Source organism: Entelurus aequoreus, linkage group LG02, assembly GCF_033978785.1.
Source record: "Entelurus aequoreus isolate RoL-2023_Sb linkage group LG02, RoL_Eaeq_v1.1, whole genome shotgun sequence".
Lineage (NCBI taxonomy): Eukaryota > Metazoa > Chordata > Actinopteri > Syngnathiformes > Syngnathidae > Entelurus > Entelurus aequoreus.
This window is the reverse complement of record NC_084732.1, coordinates 38,243,648-38,263,898: the sequence shown is the minus strand read 5'-3', so window position 1 is coordinate 38,263,898 and position 20,251 is coordinate 38,243,648. Positions and strand designations below refer to the sequence as shown.

Sequence of the window (20,251 nt, the reverse complement as noted above, 5' to 3'; positions counted from 1 at the left end):
GACCCCAAAAGGGACAATTCTAATAGTTAAAAAATAAATAAACAATTTAATATGCCGTTGTAAATACCGATAAAACAAGCTACATCGAGCGCAAGACTTGCCACATTTATTCTACTCATTCAATCATTCAGCATGTTGTTATTTGACATTAAGTACTATAAGTGAATAACACTTACTAGAGAACTGGATTGAAAATCCCTGCTTGCTGATGAAGTAGTCAGCATCAAATTGAAGTGTTAGTATGTTAAAGGTCGAGTGGATATCTTCAGGTAGATCTGGACCCGACCACTCTTTCAAAAGGATCCCTCCATCCGACGGCCCTGACGGGCCATCCCAAACTCTCATGATATCATGGTCAATCTCAGTGTCGAAGACGATGAAGTGGAGACTAAAAATAAAAACAAAATCCCACAACATAAACAGCTGTTCATTATTTGACAATTTACATATGATGCTATCTTCATTATCAAATACACCAAACACACACACACAGAAAAAAACAGATAGAGACATAATGACTAATTTAATGTCCTAACATACCTCGCAGTGTCTTTGGCAGAGAACAGCTATCTATATTTAATGGCTATATTAAAGACTTGACAGTCTTGTGAATGGTAAGAATCATAGGCTTTGTATCATAAAACTTGTTCACCAACTTTATGTAATGTCTAGTAGCGAAAAGCTAAGCTAACCTCTACAGTGGTTTCTGTGTCTATCCAGCTTTCTGATAAATACCTTATAGTCTTGCCGGTATCAGCCTCTACAGTCCAGGTGCAGTGGAGGTTGTTGTCATACGGGGCGGGGTATCCCGGGGACAGGATACGTCCAGACACTGCCTGAGTTATATGACCTCCACACTCAGCTGCAAAGAGGCAAGATGGATATATTGTCAAACACCACTTGTATCCTCTACTGCTTGATTTGCAGCTACTATCGTCTCTGGCTTTCACAGAGAATATATTGTAGAACCACCAGGGACCAGACAACAAACTGTTGTTTTGGATTACAGTAAACAAACTTTGCTGTTGCTGACTTACTGCCCTCCGAGTTATAAATCAAATTCTAATCCATCAAGGAGTGTTGTGAATAAACATTACCTCTTATAAGATTAACAACTAATAACAATAAAGCCAATAAAACTTCATTCTTTGAACTGTTAACACCGTAATTCTAATTATTGTGTCCAGCAGATTACTGGTATCAATAACCATCGTCTTCTAGTCTTTTGTCTTAAAGCCATATTAAGCTATTCAACTCAATAAGAGGCTTTTCCTTTACTTTGTTTTAAATTACCAAGAGGTGTGAAGGATGACTTCAATGAGAAACAGTATAGACATGCTCGAATCATAAAATCAACCTTGAACTGCAGCTTAAGCTCCAGCTTTAGACTTTCAAGGTTGGTGAATGACTTCGCTATAGAATCTGTTTTTCCCTTAAAGATCTCCCAGGAGGGTTGAGAGTCTAGGCATAAAATAATGCTTAATGCAGGAGGGAGAACTGGCATTTTCTGTAATTTTTATTTGTGTTGCAGTGAGCAGCTGCATTTAGCAGAAAGTAAGAGAAAAAGTCATGAGTGAGAGTACGAGGTTGTCTAATGCAGTGTTTTTCAACCTTTTTTGAGCCAAGGCAAATTTTTTATGTTGAAAAAATCCGGAAGCACACCACCAGCAGAAAACGTTAAAAAATAAACTCAATTGACAGTAAAACGTTGTGTACTGTCACGACCTGTCACATCACACCGGGCCTTATTTTGAGTTGTTTTGCTGTTTTCCTCTATGTAGTGTTTTAGTTCTTGTCTTGCATTCCTCTTTTGGTGGCTTTTTCTCTTTTTTTGGTATTTTCCTGTAGCAGTTTCATGTCTTCCTTTGAGGGACATTTCCCGCATCTACTTTGTTTTAGCAATCAAGAATATTTCAGTTGTTTTTATCCTTCTTTGTGGGGACATTGTTGATTGTCATGTCATGTTCGGATGTACTTTGTGGACGCCATCTTTGCTCCACAATAAGTCTTTGCCGTCGTCCAGCATTCTGTTTTTGTTTACTTTGTAGCCAGTTCAGTTTTTGTTTCGTTCTGCATAGCCATCCCTAAGCTATAATGCAGTTTCTTAGGGGCACTCACCTTTTGTTTATTTTTGGTTTAAGCATTAGATACCTTTTTACCTGCACGCTGCCTCCTGCTGTTCCCGACATCTACAAAGCAATTAGCTACCTGCTGCCACCTACTGATATGAAAGAGTATTACACGGTTACTCTGCCGAGCTCTAGACAGCACCGACACTCAACAACAACACATAATTTGCAGGCTATAATTACTGGTTTGCAAAAAATATTTTTAACCCAAATAGGCACACCAGACTGTATCTCACGGCACACTAAACCACGGCACAGTGGTTGAAAAACACTGGTCTAATGAACGAGCATATCTCTGCTGATTGGAAATTAGTTTGGGTGAGAAAGAAAGCAGATGTATGCGTCTATATTGTTTCTGTGATCATGCAATGTACGGTGTTGATTTGATAGCATTGGTTCTAAAGACAGATGAGTGGCAGGCCTACACATATACAGAAGAAGACAGTCTCTCACCACTGGTATGGAATAAAGACAGCCTCTCTCTTTGACTCAATCTGATAAAGTAGGGGAATGGAGAAGGTATAGAAAGTACCTCGGGCAAAACCACCTCATCTACATGGCGGTACTAGCAGACATTGTATTAAGTCAGACAGACAGGGAGAGAGACACGCATAAAGGAAACGTGACGAATGGGCCACAGAATGACAAAGGAGGAAGATGCAATGGTAGCTGTAGAGGTATTTAGCCCAGGGCCCAGCCAGCAAATATTCTCCTGGCTGCTGGCTTACCTGAAATAAGGCAGCAACAAAGAAGCTGCAAATGAATGAGTGACTGTGAATAAACATGTGGACAAACACACACACACACACACACACACACACACACACACACACACACACACACACACACACACACACACACACACACACACACACACACACACACACACACACACACACACACACACACACACACACACACACACACACACACACACACACGTTTTAGGTCCACAAGCATATACATACACACACACACACTTGTCTATTCTTTGTAGTTGCCATTAGCAACCAAATTAGGCCATGTCCTGCCTCTGAGAGCACAGGTTTGCAGGCAGGTTAGCGAGAGAGACAATATTTAGCTGCGCATTTGGGAATTACAAATTAAAACGTTCCAAGAGCCCACACAGTACAACCTAGGAATTCTTACAGGCCTTCCTTTGTTGAATATGCACAGCCAAAGTCAAGCCAAACTTCATATTTAGTGGGCAGTCTGTAGGACATTTTTGAAGAGTCATTATATGACTTATTTGCCAAATAAATAATAGCTAAACAGGGTGTTGGGTCAACTCCACATTATGCTCCAATTCATCAAACCTTTGTCACATGTGCAAATGCTTCTTTAAACATGTATTTACTTCCTTTTGTTCTTCCTTTTTAATTGTCTTTCATCACTGCATAGGCAATCTATTGCTGCACATTTGACCCCCTTCTAGAAAATGGTTACATTTAAAGGGGACCTATGATTAATGTTCTAACTTGTACATGTTGTTACAATGTTAGATACACTTATTTAACAATTTCAATCAAATCAAATCAAATCAACTTTATTTATAAAGCACATTTAAAATTTACCACAGGGGTAGCCTAAGTGATGTACAATGGGCAGGTTAAAAGATAATACGAGAACCGAGCAAACACAACACAACACAAACAGAACACAATCAAAAATAAATAAATAAAACATAAAAACAGGTTCACAGCAGGTGTATTATGGGGCGCCATTACAGGATGGATATCACTCAGTGTTAAAAGCCATGGAACAAAAGTATGTTTTTAAGAGAGATTTAAAAACAGGAAGAGAGGAGGCTTGTGTAACACTAAGAGGTAGGTCGTTCCAGAGCTTGGGAGCAGCAGCGGCGAAAGCTCTGTCACCTCTAAGCTTCAGCCTTGTGTCAGGGACCGTCAGTAGCAGCTGATCGGCTGATCTTAGGGATCGGGTGGGGCAGTAAGGCTGAAGGAGGTCGGAGAGATATGTTGGCGCGAGGTTGTTTAGACATTTAAAAACAAATAAAAGGAGTTTAAAATTGATTTGGTAACGCACAGGGAGCCAGTGAAGGGACGCTAATATAGGGGTGATGTGCTCACGTCTGCGGGTCTTTGTTAGCAGACGAGCAGCAGAGTTCTGCACGAGCTGCAGGCGGGCGAGGGAGGCCTGGCTAATGCCTACATACAGGGCATTGCAGTAGTCAAGACGAGTCGAGATAAAGGCGTGGATTAATTTCTCGAGATTATGTCAAAGGCTCTAATCATAAGGTTCATGTATTTGGATACCTCTGCCCGCAGGGTTTTTGAGTATTTTGACGTTTGATTGACGGATCTGCTACTATGGGCATTTCTATATGGGCTCCAACCCCTCTGCTTTACAGACTGACAGACAGTAATGACATCTGCCTGGATATTGTGAGTTGTTGTGTTTTCTACAGTGATTATTGTGTGATCTATGTGTTATCCTAATGTCCTACCACTTGCTCTGATTTCTATAAAATATATATTCTTGTGTTTGTCTTTACATTTTACACGGGACTGTTTTGTCGAGATCGACCAGTATGACAATGGATTAGCCACCAAACTCCGACCTAAAGTGACAATGACATTTTGTCTTACAGTAGGAAGGGAATTAACATGGCCCCATTCGTCACGGTTGACCTGGCACATGAAACGTGAGGAATTTGGTGGGTGCACTATCCACTTTAGTTGCAGATTGCAATAGAGTGTTGAATATCTTAAAATGTGTGTTGTGGTAATTCCAACTTTGACCACACCGTCAGCTGCTATGTAGAATGGCGCTTACTATCATTTTTAGCAGACTGCATTGGAAAATTATTAGCCGCCCCATCTTCCTCTCTTGCGAGATCCACCCAGGAATGGGGCCATATGAATCCCTTTTCTACTGTAGTTTGAGAAAACAAGAGATGGTAGACAATGTATTGTAATTTGTATACAATATCGGAATGCATACAATAACACTAACATGTGACATGCAATTAAATACATGCTGTTAAAAAGTATTTTTTTATGCAGCTCGGGAGTCTGTATTAATCAGAGATTGGGCAGGTGTACACAATGTTGTGACCGGCTGAATTTATATAATTTTTATGAAGTTTATTTTCAACGGTGTCTGGAAAGAAAATAGCGGTAATGTTTATTTTCCACATATTTATTATAAGTGAATATTCTCAAAACATAAATTATGATACTTTGGGAGAGGGTTGGGCATTGTTTCATTTGTAATCTGGGAATGCCTCCACCTACGAACATCTTGCAGACACACGAGCAAAATGAACACTGAAACACATCCAAAATATATTTAGACCACAAGGATGTTTTTTAAATAGGGGTGTGAAAAATAGTTGATTTTCGAATGATTTGCGATTCTTACTTGTATTGATTCTTAATTGATTCAAAAAAATCTAAAATTAATTGTATTTTATTTTTTAATCTGTCCTGTCCAGACACTCAGGTATTGTATATTGTTGATGTAGATGCCCATATCTGCTATACATATTTACTTTAGAAAAGAGAAGTGTGGGATACTTCTCTCGTTGCCTTATTTGTATTTGACTTTATTAAATGTTTGGGTAGAATTGTAATAAATAAAATCAGATTTAATTTAAGTAATATAGAAATGTATCAAAGCTGTTTTGTTTTTTTAATCGAGAATTGATTTGAATCGAATCATTACTCCAAGAATCAAATCAAATAAATCAAATTGTGTGGTGTCCAAAGATTCACAGCCCTAGTTTTAAATGTAGATTAAAATCATTATAGGTCCGCTTAAGAAGTAAACAAACTATCAATAATTGCTGAGACATGGAGATGGGGTCGGATTAAATAAACCCTGCTTCTACCTACTTCTTTTCAGACATGTTGACTTGTGCAAGTGTAAACATGAGGTTCCTTGATGTCATTTTGTTAAGCACGTTCAAAACAAATCAAGCCATGACCTTATTGACTAAACAAAGTAAGAGGATCCCATGTGAATGATGTCAAATATGCTATGAAGTGTTGAAGCTCAGTATCTGTGCCACCACGTCCCAATCCACTGGTTTGATGGGTAAAAGCAAAGTTGCTAATGTGATGACAGGACCCTGGGAGCACGTGAGACAAGAGGCCAGGTTGTACACAGGGATTTCTGCAGTGTCAAGGGATCAAACATGTGATGTGTGTCTTGGTTTAGTGAAAGCTTGTGGGCACGGTGTTGTCCGACTCGGTTACTTCCGCGCTGTGTTCCAGTGCTTGTGTTGCTTCAGGCCCAAACATTTGGCTTGGAATGATGGGTAAAGTGTGTGAAGTGTGTCTCTGCACTTCACCAACAAGTGGGACTGAGCAACCCATACTTGGCGAGGGGGGAATTCAAAGCTTTAGAGTGCCAAGCTCTCTTGTGATGAAGGTAGACGCTAAGAGCCAGGCTTTACTATAAGATTCAGGGGGGGTCTGAGTCAGAGCTAGAACACATAGGAGTATGTTACTTCTGATAAACTGGAAGCAATTAAAGGGTCTGCCTTCCCCAGCATAGGAAAGGTAGAGATCATGTGTGGTCAGAGCTTCATCTGGAAAGCGATATTAGATGAGTAACACACGGGTCAATGAATATTTGGTCTTGGCCACACTGGCCAGCATTCCGGATAAAAGCACAAGCCCTGCAGCCACTTGATAAAAAGGAAAATGCTAATCCATGGTGACAGTTGATGCTTTGGTGCCTTCCGGTACCAAACTCTCATTTGGTTCATGGCACCCTGGGGCATGAAACCTGCTGAAAGAAAGTATAATGCGATACCATTGCATCCTCAAGAAAAAAAAACATTTGACCACAGCAAGGTTGACTTCTAGACAACATGTGTTATCTGTGTATGTTTTAGGAAAACATTGACAAATGTCATGACTTGTCGTGACAGATTTGGACTTTGTTTATGTTCCTGTGTTTTGCATGGTTTCCTTTCCAGCGCTCTTATTTTCAGTTCCACTTCCTGTCTGTCTTCTTTTGCGACTTATTCTCCAGACTGAGCACTGTTTTTTTTCACCAGCTGTCACTGATTGGCAATCAGAACACAACTGTTCCTTTGTTGGCAATCAGATACTAGCCCTGTCCTTTGAACAGGCCTGGATCTTTGTTTTTGCTGTGTGTAAAGAACCCTCATGCAGCATAGCTTTCCCTATGCTTGTACTGTATCTGTTTTTGTCTTCTTGTTCACTTCCCGTTTGCACCACTTTTTTCTGTTTTACCTGCATTTCCCCTGTCGTCTTTGCATACTGGGGTCAAGCCCAACCCTGCAGGTCTTCTACACCGAAACATAACAGACGAACCTCATTTTCCTGCGAGCCAGTTGTACTGACATCACAACCGCCTAAATTTCTGTCCAAACTGTACAATGGAAACGTTGCTCGAACAGAAAGTTTTATTGGCATACTAACCAATGCAGGATGGAAGTGGTTTGTCCCAGACACGTCTGTCCCCACTAAGACAGGTCAGTGTACTGCTGCCATGGAGACTGTAGCCAGGGTTGCAGGAGTACAGGACAAAGGTGTTGGCATAATGGCCGTCGTCCTGGATTTTGTAACCATAACTAGGGACACCTGGTTCCTCGCACCGTATCAGGTCAAAACCTAAAAGAAAACACAAGTAGTTTAGATGTCTTTTTTTTTGTAACAGACCTAATAAGTTTAGTAGTATTAGTTAGTAATATACTTTTCAATGAATATGTGGAAAACAAATAAATAGGGGTGTAAAATAAATTATTTTGTGTAATTTGTTAGTCCATTCTAAGGTATATACAATTATAATTATTGAAGTACATGTATCATTTTTAAAATAGGTAAAGTTTTCCCTCGTTTATGGCTGGTTATTTTGAATTATTTATTATAAATTGAATATTTTCATAGAGCATAAAAAAGTGTTCACGAGATTGTAAACACAATTTTAACATCGGTACACGTAAAATAAAAATAACATCCACATACTCACTTTTGCAGACATAATATTAGAAGACAAAGAATAAAAAAATGACCCACTTTATAAGCCATGTCTGCTCGAGTGGCTAATACTACTGTAGTATTTCATTTAATGCTTGAAAAAGTTCAATTTAGTCATGAAATACATAGAACATATTTAAAAAACTGTGACAGAGTATACCGCAAACTTCAAAGCACAATGTGTCGAAGGACAACTACAATTTTGATTTAATGGTATAAAAGCAGTTTATTGTACTTTTGTACCTGTAAAGTTCTAATTATGTATTTATTTCAGTGTTAAATTCCCTGAGTGGACAGGATTAAACTTTTTTAAATCCTAACAATGGAGAGATGTGATCATATGCAGAATAACAAGTTTATGATGTTATTCCAATAATTCCTGGAGGCAAAATTAATTGTACTTGACATGTGGTTGTGCTTTAAGAATTGACATCCAATTTTTGCTAGTTTACAGAGCTGCTCTTGCACTTTGGTCCTAACCCTCTACAAAAATTGCTTATACAGTAAATCTGAAAGCTAGTTTCTTCCCCTGCCAGAAGTGAAATACATTGGTATATTGCTGACTGTGAAAACTATTCTCAAGAGTTTTGTAGTGCACGACACATTTTTTTTTTTTTTTGCTGTAACAGTCAAAGGCATCTCTTGACGACAACACTAAACCCGATTGCCCAGTAACTAATCCTAAATTGTTGTTTGCAAGAGGAAAAAGGGTATGTTTTTGAAAAAAAGCACAACAAATATTGTATAGCTATGAAATGTATGTTTAAAAAATCTATATTTTTTAACTCACTTGTGTAAGTAAGGTGAAAGCCCTGAGTGGTTCCAGAGGCGTTGCTGTTGAACTCCAGCCACAAGTGATTGGAGGTACTATTGATGACGTGACCCATCATGACTTCACGAGTGAAGTTGCCAAGGAGACGAGATGAACTGTTCTCTCCATCGTACACCTGTCAGTCAAAAACACATGATGATCGTCATGGTTAATGACTTTAAAATGAGCTCACAAGGTGTCCTCCTGTGATCCATGTTTTTGAAATGCATTTGATATAAGCAACCATAAACAACCATAAACAAGAAAAACCATCTATTTGCTATTTGTTCTTATGTGTTGATATTATGAATTTCAAAATAACTGGAGTAGGTTGTTTACTTCACACATACATGTAACATTGGCCATAACATGTATAGATCATAACATATATGGCTAGGCTGCAGACATAGCACTACACATCAATAGTGACAGCCACTGGTTGGCTATGTTGTGTATTTAAGTAGCGCATGCAGAACCAACTACTTCTGTCATTTGTACTTGTCTCGAAGTAAATGTTTGTCAATGTTCCCATCATAATGCAATCTCTGAGGATTATTTCTGTGTCCGATTAAGCCTTTACTATCATTTGTGTTGTGTTTTTGTTCTAAAAGGACAGCTTGACATTAATATGTTTTAGTCTCTACTGTCTGTTTTCTTCTAGGCAAGACATTTGGATGGCAGAGCAGTGACATTTGTGCGAGACACAAGTAGGCATTTGACTGCCGTTTAAAGGGAAGTATCCCCACTCTGCAGCCCCAATTCTCCATAACACTATCTGGCGTTGTGGGACATCCTGACGGATTAGTGATGACAGCTAATGTATTTTGTCCCTACCACTTTTCTGATTACCAAAAATTGCCCCAGTCACACTACATTTACATTTTCACTACACAGGGATTAACACATTATTGCATTAAACTACAATATGTGGAATCCATTAGATGATCACAACCTTGTCCATTATGGGATGAAGGCAAAACAAGGTATTACCTTTTATGTAGCGAAAACAATACCGTTGCAAAGTCAATACTGAACCCAATGAATGTAAGGACTGAACATGCAGTATATGTATGTGTTTTGATCAATACAAAATAAACTATTCCCACCAACGGTTAGGGTTAAGCTAAATACAATCATATAAATGCTAAGCTATCAAAACAATTCATAGACACCTTAGCTTTGTGATATAGGTGACAAATAACATTTGTGTTTTAACTAATAATAAAGCTCTTGACTGAAAAAATGCCATGGTCAAACTTTTTTTTATCTAGAATGTTATTAAATAAAAACCGCAATCGGATGTAAATACATTTTTTACAGCACCCCTACTTAATGTACAGTCATGATTTATCTACTACTGAACCACTGTACGCAATAGTCAACATTTGTCAAAACATGCAGACCTACTGTGTGACCTGTACAATTATTTTCGTGACAAATACACTACACCAATTCCAAAAAGTTTGACCACAAAAGTCGGGTTGAGATAAAAATGTCACCAACAGCTCAATGTGCTTTACAAAGCACCCACTGTAGGTTTAGGGTGTTTAGCCCAATCACCATGAAAGAGGACTGACAAGCGTAAGTCTTTAAGATTGCAACGAGATGGATTAAAAAACAAGGCTGCCATCAAGTAAAACATATTTCTATTAGTGCAGCGGTGTGCAAACCTTTTGACTTGGGGGTGGCACTGGGCAAAACGTTTTTTTCGACTGATTGTTAAGTAACAATATATATAGCCTATGTGTACATATTATATTATCATTATGGAAATATAATAACAATGAATATAATTGAATATTAAGAGTATGTTAAAGTTAGACTCCTACATTGTTTACTTCCCTGACAACCTCTTTAAATTTTTGTAATCAATCAGAAATATCAAGCAGCTAAAATGTGGCAAACATGGATAAGTGTGGAGAGAATGTTTGCATTTTTCCCATCATGCAATGTAATGGATTTAAATGGGTGTAGTTTAGAATTTATTACGGTATTTGGAATTTTTTTTATAATATCCGCGACATTCAGTGAGCAGTTTGTTTTATGTGTGACCGTGACTTTTTGCGCTGCTTTCATTTTTTTTTTTTTTTTGCGCGACAAGGTAAGAAAAGTTGTTTGGATTGGGTCATGGAAGTAAATGCTATGCTATATTCACTTCACAATTCAAAGACCTGTTTTACTCTCATTGTTTGCAATGAGTGAAATTAATTTGGAAACACTCGCGGGCAGGATTCCTTCTCTAGCTCATGGCGTCTCGCGGGCTAAACTGAAGACGCCAGCGGGCCGCACTTGGCCAGCGGGCTGACGTTTAGACACCACTAAAATAGCGATTAGTCATTTGCCATTTGTCAGATTATTACAAAAATATTAATAAATCATATGTAACTACGGAGGAGGTGTGTTTGTGCGTGTGTGCAACTTCTCAACCTTTGTTTAGTTGTGAACTAAAATGTCTTTTTCCAAAATCCAATCCAAACTTCTGCTTGGGTATCTTTCTGTAGATTTCTGTCAGATTGGACATTACGACATGAGGTGAAAGAAGATGTTCCACCCAAAGCACACGGCATAGTAGAAAAATCGAATATGTGAAACAAAGGCGAGAAAACAATCAACGTAATAAAAAAATAAAAAAATGTCCAACATGTTTTCCCCTCCATGTTCCCCACTTCCAACATCACTATCCCTAATGTTCCCTCCCTCTCTGACGCTGTGCGCTTGTGTAAAACTCAGTATGGTTAATGAAAAGCCCTGCAGCTCATAAATCAACATGTCACCATCTGCCACCCTGTTCCCACTGTCTGGTGGACTCTCTTAACCCTCCAACCAGCTCTTTTCGTATATAACAAAAATCTTATTTTTTTAACCTCATGGTCAGGTTATTGGATCAAATATGGTTCAAGCACATTAGTAGCATGTTTTAAATACAAACATTTTGTAGAACTGTAATGATCTGCTCACTTTTGGCCTTAACTCTTGTGTGGTGTTCATATTGTTGTTACTCAGCCAGTGTTTGTGGGTCTGATGGACCCGTTGCATTTTGTAGCTTTTAATGCCTCACGATCAAACACTTTTATGTTAAAATACTGACTTATACCAAAAAACATCTGTAATGAAGTGCTTCGAGAAGCTGGTAAAGGAATCCATTGTCTCCAGACTTCCCCCCACATTCGACCCATACAAGTTTGCTTATCGCCCTAACCGCTCCACAGAGGACGTCAACTCCTCTGCACTCCACCTGAGCTTAGAACATCTGGAAGGAAAGGACACACACGTGCGGATGTTGTTTCTGGACGTCAGCTCGGCATTCAACACAATCATCCCGCAGCACTTGGTGAGCAAACTGGCCCTCCTTGGATTCAGTAGCCCCCTATGCAACTGGCTGCTTGACTTCCTCTCAGACAGACCCCAATCTGTGAGAGTGGGCAACAACACCTCCAGTGCCATCTCCCTGAGCACCGGCTACCCCCAGGGCTGCGTCCTGAGTCCACTGCTGTTCACGTTGATGACCCATTACTGCTGCGCCAGGTCCACTACCAACCACATTGTGAAGTACACAACAGTAGTGGGCCTCATCCGTGACAACAACGACATGGACTAAAGGGAGGAGGTGAAACATCTGGTTGACTCGTGCAGAACCAACAACTTGGTCCTGAACGTCGACAAGACCAAAGAGATCATTGTCGACTTCAGGAAGCACCAGTCCAGCCACGCTCCACTCTTCATCAACGGCACAGATATGGTAAGCAGCACCAAGTTCCTGGGGGTGCAGATAACTGACAATATGACCTGGTCCCTACACACCGGAGCTCTTGTAAAAAAAGCTCAGCAGCGCATGCACTTTTTGCGTGGGATGAAGAGAGCACAGCTCCCTCCCCCCATTCTCAGCACATTCTACAGAGGCACTATAGAGAGCCTGCTGACCAACAGCATCTCTATCTGGACTGGAGCCTGCAGTGCCTTAGACTGGAAGTCTCTCCAGAAACTGGTGAGGACGGCGGAAAAGATCATCAGGACTCCTCTTCCTCCTATCCAGGAGATCGCAAAAAGCCACTGCCTGACCAGGGCTCAGAAAATCTGCAGAGACTCCTCCCACCCCCACCAAGGACTGTTTTCACTGCTGGACTCTAGAAAGAGGTTCCGCAGCTTCCGTAGCAGAACCTCCAGGTTCTGTAACAGCTTCTTCCCTCAGGCCGTAAGACTCTTGAACGCATAATAATAATTGCCTCAATTCTTCCCAAAAATGGATGAACTCGCTGGAATATAAAGACAATATAACATACATCCATAAATGTGGATGCATATGCAAAAGTGCAATATATTTATCTGTACAGTAATCTATTTATTTATATCTGCACCTTATTGCTTTTTTATCCTGCACTACCATGAGCTATTGCAACAAAATTTTGTTCTTATCTGTACTGTACAGTTCAAATTTGAATGACAATAAAAAGTAAGTCTAAGTCTAAGTCTAAGACCCACAAACATTGGCTGAGTAACAACAATATGAACGTTGCATGGACATTTATCTGCCAGTTTCTGCAACCTACAGGGATTCTTCTTTTGTGTTTCTGCACCTGCGGTTCCCACCCAAGGTTGCAACATTGTTTGTCAACACTGTCTGCTCTCATTTTCTCGCACATTTGACCCTCTGATGTTCTGTGTACCTATACTCTGTCGTCCCCCTGTCTGTGTGTGTGTGTGTGTGTGTGTGTGTGTGTGGTACACAGAACATCAATTTCCACACTTTTATTAGCCCCGGGTCCAGTGGACCCGAACATCTTATATGTAATAGAAGTGTGTAGGAGGGGTGTATGGTGTGTGTTCATTAAATATGTATTCTGATATATGTTCTTCACAGAAAATGAGCCAAAGCCAGTGAGTCTCAGTTTGAAAAATTAATTCATTGTATCATTTTTCTTTTAATAAAAATCGAAAACGGGTCCCACAGACCCGAACACCACACAAGGGTTAAAGGCCTACTGAAACCCACTACTACCGACCACGCAGTCTGATAGTTTATATATCAATGATGAAATCTTAACATTGCAACACATGCCAATACGGCCGGGTTAACTTATAAAGTGCAATTTTAAATTTCCCGGCAAACTTCCGGCTGAAAACGTTTCGATATGATGACCTTTGCGCGTGACGTCAATGGTTGATGCGGTAGTATTCGGAGCCCATTGAATCCAATACAAAAAGCTCTGTTTTCATCTCAAAATTCCACAGTATTCTGGACATCTGTGTTGGTGAATCTTTTGTCATTTGTTTAATGAACAATGGAGACTGCAAAGAAGAAAGTTGTAGGTGGGATCGGTGTATTAGCGGCTGGCTACAGCAACACAACCAGGAGGACTAGTTTGAGGATAGCAGACGTCCTAGCCGAACGACCTCACCTTGACTTCCTCCATCTCCGGGCCGCCAACCGCATCGGTGATCGGGTGAAGTCCTTCGTGGTGCCGTCAATCACTGGAACGCAGGTGAGCACGGGTCGTGATGAGCAGATGAGAGCTGGCGTAGGTGCAGAGCTAATGTTTTTAGCATAGCTCTGTCGAGGTTCCGTAGCTAAGTTAGCTTCAATGGCGTCGTTAGAAACAGCATTGCTAAGCTTCGCCAGCCTGGAAAGCATTAACCGTGTTACATGTTACATGTCCAGAGTTTGGTAGTATTGTTGATCTTCTGGCTATCCTTCCAGTCAGGGACTTATTTGTTTTGTTTCTATATGCAGTAAAGCCCGATGCTATCACGTTAGCTCAGTAGCTAAAGAGCTTCGCCGATGTATTGTCGTGGAGATAAAAGTCACTGTGAATGTCCATTTCGCGTTCTCGACTCTCATTTTCAAGAGGATATAGTATCCGAGGTGGTTTAAAATACAAATCCGTGATCCACAATAGAAAAAGGAGAGAGTGTGGAATCCAATGAGCCCTTGTACCTAAGTTACGGTCAGAGCGAAAAAAGATGCATTCTGCACTGCACGCTAGTCCTTCACTTTCACGTACCTCATCCACGAATCTTTCATCCTCGCTCAAATTAATGGGGAAATCGGCGCTTTCTCTGTCCGAATCGCTCTCGCTGCTGGTGTAAACAATAGGAGAATGTGAGCAGTCCTTCCTCCGGTGTCGTCACGCTACTTCCGGTAGGGGCAAGGCTTTTTTTTTATCAGAGACCAAAAGTTGCGAACTTTATCGTCGTTGTTCTATACTAAATCCTTTCAGCAAAAATATGGCAATATCGCGAAATGATCAAGTATGACACATAGAATGGATCTGCTATCCCCGTTTAAATAAAAAAAAATCATTTCAGTAGGCCTTTAAACTTAATGGAACTGTCAAACAAATGGCTTTTGTTGGAATTATTCACCTCAAACTTCTTCTGGAGGTGTTCACTTCCCATTTCTAAAGCTAAGACAACCTACAAAGGAAACTTTTTTTTTTAAATTTTAGTCGTAAGTATATTTAAAAAACTATTTGAGAGATTTGCCATCTTGCATTTGCATAGATATCCAGCAAATCCCTCTGTCTCACTTGTTGCTCTATTCAAAGCTCACTTGGAAGAGCCTTGATTTTCCAACTCACTTCAAATCTGGCATATTATAACCATTTGCGCAATGGATTTTTATCTAATCTTTCCAGTTGACATATCCAATATTTGCCTGTTGTATTCCCGATTCCAAATAAACATATTTTTAAGAAACACTTCAACTTTTGGAAAATATGCTGCCTCTTACTGATTTGTTGTTAAATACTAGGCTCCAAATCAGGTGTCTGCAAACCGTTGCTCTGGAGCCGCAAGTGGTTATTCTACCTCCTTGTTGCGGCTCCTTCAGATTTATTTTTAATCCTGGAGTGAGAAAAGTGAGCATTTTCAAAGAGCGTTCTATCATTTCCGGCTGTCTGTGAGGCCTGGAACGCACACAGGCTGAGCCCTGAGGCGCAATAAAGGCGAGTAAAAGAGACTGGAAGCCTGTGTGTTCAATCCAGCTTCTCCAGTGTGCAACCCCTTGGCTAAGTAAACCATGAATACTTGCCAAAAAATAAAAGAGCAAAGAAAAAAATAGTTTAATTTAACATTGTTTTTCCTTTAAAATGAAAAATGAAAAAGATGAACAATTTTAAAACTTTTTTTGGCCCAATACTATTTTATTCCCAGTGGAATAGGTGGAAAACATTTTGACAAAAAGAGGTTGCAGCCCCTGCTCTAGATCAATCAGATATGGAGGAATCCTCAAAGTCGAAGGCTTTGTCAATCAAATAACCTACATTTTGGTTTACAGTAATCCGCAGTGTTTTGATACATTCATGTATATATATACATACACACATATATTCATTTACATATATATATATATACACACACATACATACACACATATATACATATATATACATAAACACATGTATACGGTATATGTACGTATACACGCACACATATATGTTTATATATAAATATATGTATATATTCAAAAGTGTTAGGTAATCATATATCAGCATTACATGTATTTGTTCAAAAACTTGTTAACGGTTTTATCTTAAGTACAGTCAGGGTTTATACCATTTTTGCATCATCTTTTTCATTATAATAATTTTTCTTAACTTGAATAAACACATAATTACTGTAGCTGTTGCTGAGAGTGTGCATGCTTTAAATATGTGTCATAAATATTAATAAATAAGTTAATGATGTAGAGTTATAAAATATTATTAGAAAATGTGTGATTGTAAAATCTCCTGAGCAAAATGTAAATGTATTGTGTTAATTGTATTGCAAAGCGGAACGATTGTTGTGACAGTAAACAAGGCAGAACATGCAAGAGGGGAGGGTGCTTGAGCACGCTGTCTTCAGCTCCTCGAAAGCTTTAAAGGCCTACTGAAATGATTTTTTAAAATTTAAACGGGGATAGCAGATCCATTCTATGTGTCATACTTGATCATTTCGCGATATTGCCATATTTTTGCTGAAAGGATTTAGTAGAGAACATCGACGATAAAATTCGCAACTTTTGGTCACTGATAAAAAAAGCCTTGCCTGTACCGGAAGTAGCGTGACGTCGCAGGTTGAAAGGCTCCTCACATTTCCCCATTGTTTACACCAGCAGCGGGAGCGATTCGGACCGAGAAAGCGACGATTACCCCATTAATTTGAGCGAGGATGAAAGATTTGTGGATGAGGAACGTGAGAGTGAAGGACTAGCGTGCAGTGCAGAATGCATCTTTTTTCGCTCTGACCGTAACTTAGGTAAAAGGGCTCATTGGATTCCACACTTTCTACTTTTTCTATTGTGGATCACAGATTTGTATTTTAAACCACCTCGGATACTATATCCTCTTGAAAATGAGAGTCGAGAACGCGAAATGGACATTCACAGTGACTTTTATCTCCACGACAATACATCGGTGAAGCACTTTAGCTATGGAGCTAACGTGATAGCATTGTACTTAAATGCAGATAGAAACAAAAGAAATAAGCCCCTGACTGGAAGGATAGACAGCAGATCAACAATACTACTATCAGGAGACACCGAACCAAACACTGGACCTGTAACCACACGGTTAATGCTGTGCCGCCTGTCGAAGCCTAGCAATGCTGTTGCTAACGACGCCATTGAAGCTAACTTAGCTACGGGACCTCGTCAGAGCTATGATAAAAACAATAGCGCTCCACCTACGCCAGCCCTCATCTGCTCATCAACACCCGTGCTCACCTGCGTTCCAGCGATCGACGGCGCGACGAACAACTTCACCTGATCATCATAGCGCGTCTGCTATCCTCAAAGTCCTCCTGGTTGTGTTGCTGCAGCCAGCCGCTAATACACCGATCCCACCTACAGCTTTCTTCTTTGCAGTCTCCATTGTTCATTAAACAAATTGCAAAAGATTCGCCAACACAGATGTCCAGAATATTGTGGAATTTTGCGATGAAAACAGAGCTGTTTGTATTGAGATACAATGTGTCCGAATACTTCCGCTTCAACCATTGACGTCACGCGCATACGTCATCATACATAGACGTTTTCAACCGGAAGTTTTGCGGGAAATTAAAAATTGCACTTTATAAGTTAACCCGGCCGTATTGGCATGTGTTGCAATGTTAAGATTTCATCATTGATATATAATCTATCAGACTGCGTGGTCGGTAGTTGTGGGTTTCAGTAGGCCTTTCAGTGTATTCGATGATTTGTGTAAAACTTAAAGCAAGTGATTATTAGAACCTCTTTTCGTTACAAGCAGCCAACGAGGTATTGTATTTGTGTAATTGAATTTCTTTCCGAGTGTTTATTGATGTGAAATCAAAGTCTGATGTACTGTATTGTACTGTATTTTGTAAGTTCTCACGGTGTGTTGGCGTGGATGGTGTGTACAGCAAGAAGGAGTCGTCAATTAACGCCCGTTTTACAAAAAATAACTTTCCTGTGTTGCCGTGTATCCAAAGGACCTACAATTACTTTTAGATTAATTATAATTACGACCATTAATCCAGGCAGCATGGTGGAAGAGGGGTTAGTGCGTCTGCCTCATATTATGAAGGTCCTGAGTAGTCGTGAGTTCAATCCCGGCCTCGGGATCTTTCTGTGTGGAGTTTGCATGTTCTCCCCATGACTGCGTGGGTTCCCTCCGGGTACTCCGGGTACTCCGGGTACTCCGGCTTCCTCCCACCTCCAAAGACATGCACCTGGGGATAGGTTGATTGGCAACACTAAATTGGCCCTAGTGTGTGAATGTGAGTGTGAATGTTGTCTGTCTATCTGTGTTGGCCCTGCGATGAGGTGACGACTTGTCCAGGGTGTACCCCGCCTTCCGCCCGATTGTAGCTGAGATAGGCTCCAGCGCCCCCGCAAACCCAGAAGGGAATAAGCGGTAGAAAATGGATGGATGGATGGGCCATTAATCCACACGTGTCCTTTTTTACCCTCGGGCCGTGTCGTAGCGGGGGGTAACTTGGCTGCAGTTCATATGCCACAAGCTGAGCCACAAGCGAGCAGAAATGGACAAAGGAAAGGCTACATTATGGAAAATATCAGGTTTAAAGCCAAGGCAAGTTGTTCTTCCGACAAGAAAGGACTATTTTTCGGCGTGAGTAGAGATGACATCACTGCAGTGAATGCCTGCTGTGTGCGTCGTGGATGATGTTTCACTTCCGTGTTCAGATGGCATAAAGATTGCATAAAAGCTCAACAGAAATAAAAGACGGTCGGCAGGAAGTCGAAAGTTAAAGTTAAAGTAGCGATGATTGTCACACACACACAAGGTGTGGTGAAATGCGTCCTCTGCATTTGACCCATCCCCTTGTTCACCCACAGGGAGTTGAGGGGAGCAGTGGGCAGCAGTGGTGCCGCGCCCAGGAATCATTTTGGTGATTTAACCCCCAATTCCAACCCTTGATGCTGAGTGCCAAGCAGGGAGGTAATGGGTCCCATTTTTATAGTCTTTGGTATGACTCGGCCGGAGTTTGAACTCACAACCTACCGATCTCAGGGCGGACACTCTAACCACTAGGCCACTGAGTAAAAGGAGACTTTTTTCCATTGCAAACAGTCGATCTGACATCAAAACGTGTCAAGACATTTCTCAAACCTATCACACACATTTTTGTCTTCAAAATAAAAGTGTTACACATTAAATCCGGTTTAACTACATTGACAAAATACAAATGTCTTACATTAAGATCATGCTTTGTCAGAGATGTATTGTAATGTTGTTCTATGATAATTGCACCTAAATAAATAGTTGAGGAAAATGGGGAGGGGATTTTTCTGGCTGGCTGAAATATTATGTACATTTGTTTATAACATGTTGTGGTTGAGTCCTCAATTACAGAATGATGAGCAGGCCAAATATTACATTTTATTAATTAATAGAGAATGTTAAAACATTGTCATGCCGCAATATAAAGACCATTAACTTGTACAATATGTAATGTACAGAATATCAGACACATTTATTCAGGCACAGAAATATCACAGATTATAGCTGGGATAGACTCCAGCCCCCCACCAAAAGGGACAAGTGGTAGAAAATGAATAGATAGATTTTACCAAACATCTTTGACAATCAAAACATGATCATAACAAACCACATTTTGTGTTATCAATGCGTGAAACTGGTATCAAAACATTGAAGTGTAGCTCTTCCTCTGAATGCAAGTGCTCCTACAGCAGGAATACAAATTCTGTATTTCTACAAAATTTGGCCAGACACCAACAAACAGCAGCTTTTTTATTTTTATTTCATTGTTATTTAATCATGTTTGGCCTTCTTGTGTTGAAAAAAAACAATGTTTAAAACACATTTCCATAAAGCAAATTAATTGTCCCTTCATGGTGTTTAAAATGATCTTTCTAG

General features: G+C 40.1%; 1 protein-coding gene across 1 annotated transcript in view; it reads right to left on the bottom strand.

Annotated features, from left to right (window-relative positions):
- The window catches only part of LOC133633672 (CUB and sushi domain-containing protein 1-like), a 1,183,208-nt gene that overhangs the window by 226,984 nt on the left and 935,973 nt on the right, over positions 1–20,251 (bottom strand). Inside the window, exons 25-28 of the mRNA XM_062026293.1 lie at positions 8,892–9,048; positions 7,544–7,735; positions 736–862; positions 177–388 (exon numbers count right to left, since the gene is read on the bottom strand). Of these exons, the coding sequence (XP_061882277.1) occupies positions 177–388; positions 736–862; positions 7,544–7,735; positions 8,892–9,048 (688 nt within the window). The remainder of the gene's footprint in view (positions 1–176; positions 389–735; positions 863–7,543; positions 7,736–8,891; positions 9,049–20,251) is intronic.